Source organism: Triticum dicoccoides, chromosome 3B (genome assembly GCF_002162155.2).
Source record: "Triticum dicoccoides isolate Atlit2015 ecotype Zavitan chromosome 3B, WEW_v2.0, whole genome shotgun sequence".
Classification (NCBI taxonomy): domain Eukaryota; kingdom Viridiplantae; phylum Streptophyta; class Magnoliopsida; order Poales; family Poaceae; genus Triticum; species Triticum dicoccoides.
In genome coordinates, this window is record NC_041385.1 from 705,025,265 (window position 1) to 705,031,230 (window position 5,966).

Consider the following 5,966-nt stretch of genomic DNA (forward strand, 5'->3'; position numbering starts at 1 on the left):
AGATATGGATACTCTGCCACAAGTAATTTGGAAAGGAGGGAGTATTTGTGTTGCTTTTTTTTGCTTACGTTCTAAAAACAACTAAACGTGCAAGTAATTCAAGAAGGTATTTTAGAAAATGTTTATATATTTTTCAAATGTGTTCGTACATTTTAAAATATATTCTTGTTTCATAAAGTACTCACATGATATGTTCACATGTTTTAAAAGAAGATCATAAATTTAAGAGGGTCTCCATGCTTTAAAAATGTCTGCACATTTGAAAATTGTTCATATAGCCACAAACCATGTCCATGCATTGCTTCAAACGTGTTCAAACATTTAATAAATGCATAAAGTTTTAAAAGTATTCATGTATCTACTAAAAAATGTTCACATTTCAGGAAAAAAGATTCATGAAATGTTAGAATGGTTAGGGCATCTCCAACGGTGACCCACAAATTTCTTCCCGCATCCGTCATCGGACAAGGATGTAGGAGGCAGTCATCCAAACGTAGCCGCATACATTTCACAACAACTCGAATCAGTCGGTCGAAATTTGTTCAAACAAGTCCATAATTCATATAAACACGACCGGATTTCATATAAGCATGCCGGAATTCATATAAACATAACGGATTTTATATAAACATGACAGATTTCGTTACAATTACATCAAAGTGGTTCTAGTGAGGCTCTAATCTAAACGATTGTGCGCGTCCAGTCCTCGTGTCCAGCCATCATCCCCGAGAACTAAAGCTTCACGGTCTCCAGTTCCGCCTCATCGCTCTCCAGCTCCGCCTCCGTAACCTCTGCCTTCGGAGCCCCGGGAACTGAAGTTGTCTGGCTCAATGTCACCGTGAAGCGAATAATCGGCCGCCAATGTTGATCCCACCAAGCTTGGTGTCGATGGGAGGGGAGGAGCGGTGGCCTTCCTGGGACCAGAGCGGCGGTGACCTACTGTGCACTACTTTCCTCGCTACCAGCGGCGCCCACGGGCGTGCCGACTTCTTCGTGGTCGTGGTGGCGGGGCACGGCCTCGGCGTTGTCCTCCTCCTCTTTGTCGGTCTCGCCGAACAGAGCCTCGCCTACCTCCTCGTCGCACTCCTTGCCGATGGCCGCCACCTCCGCACCCGTTGGCGGTACCGCCAGTGGTCGAGGTGGATCTCGCGGGCGGAGCGGTAGGACTTGAGAAGCGCTTCCGGCTCTATGATGTTCGCGTCTGGCGCGACACCCTACCGGTGGCGAGCTGCTCCTCTGCCTACAGATGCTCCTGCGGGAGGTGGTGGTTGTAGGTGGCGTTGGCATGCGCCTCTCGGAACTGCTCCTCCCGCACCATGTCCATGTAATGGGCACGAGTCTTGCCGATGGTCATGGTGTAATGCACCCGCGAGGGTGGCGCGGAGGAGGAGATTGTTGTTGGAAATATGCCCTAGAGGCAATAATAAAATGGTTATTATTATATTTCTTTGTTCATGGAATAGTCTATTATTCATGCTATAATTGTGTTATCCGGAAATCGTAATACACGTGTGAATACATAGACCACAATGTGTCCCTAGTAAGCCTCTAGTTGACTAGCTCGTTGATCAACAGATAGTCATGGTTTCCTGATTATGGGCATTGGATGTCATTGATAACGGGATCACATCATTAGGAGAATGATGTGATGGACAAGACCCAATCCTAAGTATAGCTCAAAGATCGTGTAGTTCGTTTAGCTAGAGCTTTTCCAAATGTCAAGTATCATTTCCTTAGACCATGAGATTGTGCAACTCCCGGATACCGTAGGAGTGCTTTGGGTGTGCCAAACGTCAGAACGTAACTGGGTGACTATAAAGGTGCACTACGGGTATCTCCGAAAGTGTCTGTTGGGTTGGCACGAATCGAGACTGGGATTTGTCACTCCGTATGACGGAGAGGTATCTCTGAGCCCACTCGGTAATGCATCATCATAATGAGCTCAATGTGACCAAGTGTCTGGTCACGGGATCATGCATTACGGTATGAGTAAAGTGACTTGCCGGTAACGAGATTAAACGAGGTATTGGGATACCGACGATCGAATCTCAGGCATGTAACGTACCGATTGACTAAGGGAATTGTATACGGGATTCCTTAAGGTTCGGTGACGCTAGGGTTGTAGAGATATGAGTATGCAGTAAACTGAAAGTTGTTCGGAGTCCCGGATGAGATCCCGGACATCACGACGAGTTCCGGAATGGTCCGGAGGTAAAGAATTATATATAGGAAGTGGAGTTTCGGCCATCGGGAAAGTTTCGGGGGTTACCGGTATTGTACCGGGACCATCGAAAGGGTCCCGGGGGTCCACCGGGTGGGGCCACCTATCCCGGAGGACCCCATGGGCTGAAGTGGGAGGGGAACCAGCCCCTGGTGGGCTGGTGCGCCCCGCTTGCCCCCCCCCTGCACCTAGGGTTGGAAAACCCTAGGGGTGGGGGCGCCTCCACTTGCCTTGGGGGGCAAGCCACCCCCCTGGCCGCCGTCCCCCCTTGGAGATCCCATCTCCTAGGGCCGGCGCCCCCCTAGGGGGCCTATATAAAGGGGGGCAGGGAGGGCAGCCGCACCCATGCTCTTGGTGCCTCCCTCTCCCTCTGCTACACCTCTCCCTCTCATAGACGCTTGGCGAAGCCCTGCTGAGATCGCTGCTGCATCCACCACCACACCGTCGTGCTGCTGGATCTTCATCAACCTCTCCTTCCCCCTTGCTGGATCAAGAAGGAGGAGACGTCTCCCTGACCGTACGTGTGTTGAACGCGGAGGTGCCGTCCGTTCGGTGCTAGGATCTCCGGTGACTTGGATCACGACGAGTACGACTCCCTCAACCCCGTTCTCTTGAACGCTTCCGCTCGCGATCTACAAGGGTATGTAGATGCACTCCTCTCTCTCGTTGCTAGATGATCTCATAGATTGATCTTGGTGAAAGCGTAGAAATTTTTTATTTTCTGCAACGTTCCCCAACAATTGTCGCCTGCTCGTTGTCGGCAGCGTCCTCCACACGGACGATGTCATCCTCCGGATGCCTATCGGCTAGCCAGCCGGCAGCAATGGCGGCCATTTCCTTCTTCGGGTCCGGCGTTAGCCCGTCCAAGAGAGTTTTGGCCGCGGAGAAATCCATGGCGGGAGTGGTGCACAGAGGGATCGGAGGCGGGATGACTACGGGTATGCCTGGGGCAGCGATTAATATAGCAATGGCGGGCGGCAGAGGAATGGACGGGTGGCGCCAGAGGAGACGCTTCAGTAACCGTGTGCCATCAATTTGGGTGGCAGACGGACAGATGGACGGCAGTCGTGTTGTATGAACGCGCCGCAATCATTTGCACCGAGAAGCAGCGGAGATGGTGTTCTCTCGGCCGGCGCGTCGCTTCAATGCTAGCGCCAGTGAGCGGTCATGTCTGCTTTGGCCGGGCATGAATGCGTCCAGTCACGCTCAGGAGGGGTGCTAACCGTTTCGGGCGGGAAGCGCGTGCGGAAGGGAGGATGGGTTTTTGGTGGGCCGAGCGGTTAGAAGTGGGCTTAGGAGCGGTCCGGACTCCCACAAATCCACCTATGTTTGTCTCCAATTTGTGGTAGAAATCGCATCCGGACCGCCCTACGGACCGATACGTTGGATGACTTCTGCGGTCCGGACAGCGCAGTCCAAAGGCATGCGAGAGGTTTGCGGGTCGATGCCCATAGTGAGTCTTTAATTGGTCGGATGTGATAATAGACTTTTTTCCGTGACTGGACAAATAAAGAAACATGGTAACTAAACCCGAGCAAACGCCGGGCCGGGCCGGGTTTCGGGCTGGGCTTGTAAAAGCCCGACCTTCATTTCTCAAGCCCGAGCCCGGCCCGAAGCCCGAAATACTCCATGTTTTCAAGCCCGAGCCCGGCCCGAAATGAAGCCCGAAGTCTGAAAGCCCGGTCCGAACGCTATTTTTCAGTGTACGCACGTGCAAGCCCGGCCCAAAGCCCGAAAGCCTGGCCCGAAATACATGAAAAGTGAAGCCTGAGCCCGGCCCGAACTATCTTTCGGGCTGCAAAACAAGGCCCGAGCCCGGCCCGAATGTCAAGCCCGGCCCGGCCCGGCCCGGGTTTTTCGGGCCGGGCTGTCCATGACCGGGTTTAATGGTAACCCACCACGTATACAAGAAAAATAGGCACGCACAGGATCAAACTGCCAACACAACACCTCCTGCGTATCACCTCGTACCCATGCACCGTCCGCACACCTCGATTCACCACAGGAGCTTATTTTTAGGGAGCTTAGGACCTGTTCGGATCCCCTCCACTTCACAACTGCAGCTTCCGGAGCGGAGGAAGCGGTAGCACAATTCGACGAAATGGCTTAAACCGAGCTCCACTTTTTCTCGGAGCGCGGAGACCGGAGAGATTCCAAACAGGCCCTTAGTAACTCTATAGATATGTTGTCCATCTCAACGAGATGGGCTAAGCGCACTCCAAACCTCCAAATGCATTTCTGTTGTTTCTCCACGAGAGAGGGAGGAAGGTCTTCCTCTTCCTCTCTCCGCCGCCGTCACCCACCCCACTGCTCCGGCGAGGAATCGCTCGCCCAGCCGGCGACCATGGCGGAGGCCGCAAGCGCAGAAAGAGCTGCGCTTCTCCTACCAGGCCTCCCGGATGAAATTTCCATCTGGGAGATCCTCGTTGGCCTGCCCCCCAAAGCCCTCCTCCGTTGCCGCGCCGTCTGCCGCGCCTGGCGCCGAGCCACCTCCACCCGAGACTTCCTCCTCGCCCACCACGCCCGCCAGCCCGCCCTCCCACTCCTCTACATCTACAACTGCGTCGGCAACAACATCCGATCCCTAGACATCATCCCCTTCGACCGCCGGGCAAGGGTCGCGGCCGACGACCAGCTCCGGCCAGTCGCGCGACTTTGTCAGGCCCCCTTCTGTGCGATGGCCTCCTGCGACGGTCTCGTCCTCTGCTTCACGAACGACTGCTGCTACGCCCTCTGCAACCCGGCGACTCGTCAGTATGCTCGCCTCCGGTTTCTTCCTGGCTCCGTGCCCCTGGGGGTGTACTCGCACAGCCCAACCGGCAAGTACCGGCTATTGCTGTACAGGTTCGCCACTGGACCGGGGCCTGACGCTCAAGGTGGCACCTTCGTGTTGGTATTAGGCTCCGGCCAACCGCCACGGTCCATAGGGTGCCCTGATGCTAGGGAACTGCTGTCCATCCCGTCCGTCCTGTTCCGCGGTGGCCTGCATTGGCACAAAGAGCAGAATGAGAGGATAGTGGTATTCGACACCACCACTGAGTTGTTCCGGCACATGCGCGTTCCGGTTGTTTTTTTTTCTCGCTGCACTAACCTGTTTGAGATGGATGGAATGCTCGGCGTGTCCAGCTTTAATTATGCAGCGGCAACCATCGATATCTGGATGGCGCAGGACTACAAGAGTGAGGTCTGGTCCAACAAGTACCACGTTGAGTTGCCGGTTGCAGAGCTCACCGCGCGCTTTGGAAGGTTCAACACACGTGGGTTTGGGGTAGTCGCTTCTTCGGATGGTCATTTGCTCATGCTGCTCAAATTTAGCGACTGGCTACTTCAGGTTGATATGGATGGCAAGTTGGTCGCTAGTTTCCATTGCAAAGGCCTTGCTTATACTAGATTTTGTCTCAAACAAACTTTAGTTTCGCATACCTTCTTTCTGGCACTACAGCGTTATGTTGTGAACGCTAAGCCTTTCATCTGATCTAATAGCTTTGAGTGATGTGGTGCTTCTGAACGGCCTAAACTGTCAGCGTGACCCGCAATATCAAGTTTGACCCGCGGGCTTCTCTGTTGATGTATATCAAGTTGTGATCAAGAAGCTCTTGCTGTCATGTGGTTGTATGGAATTTATGCTTGTTTGATACCAAAACTACCAAGTCATTTTTGTTGTGCGTTCAAAATATATGCTAGCTACTCATGTCTCTATTTTCTTGAACTGGAGAACTATTTTGCAATCTACCTGCCTCATATG

General features: G+C 53.2%; 1 protein-coding gene across 1 annotated transcript; it reads left to right on the plus strand.

Annotated features, from left to right (window-relative positions):
• The first annotated feature begins 4,565 nt into the window (after nt 1-4,565).
• LOC119281911 (F-box/LRR-repeat protein At2g43260-like) lies at nt 4,566-5,696 on the plus strand. Its single transcript, XM_037562316.1, has one exon. It carries the CDS (start codon nt 4,566-4,568, stop codon nt 5,694-5,696), a length of 1,131 nt encoding a protein of 376 aa, XP_037418213.1.
• The last annotated feature ends 270 nt before the right edge of the window (nt 5,697-5,966 follow it).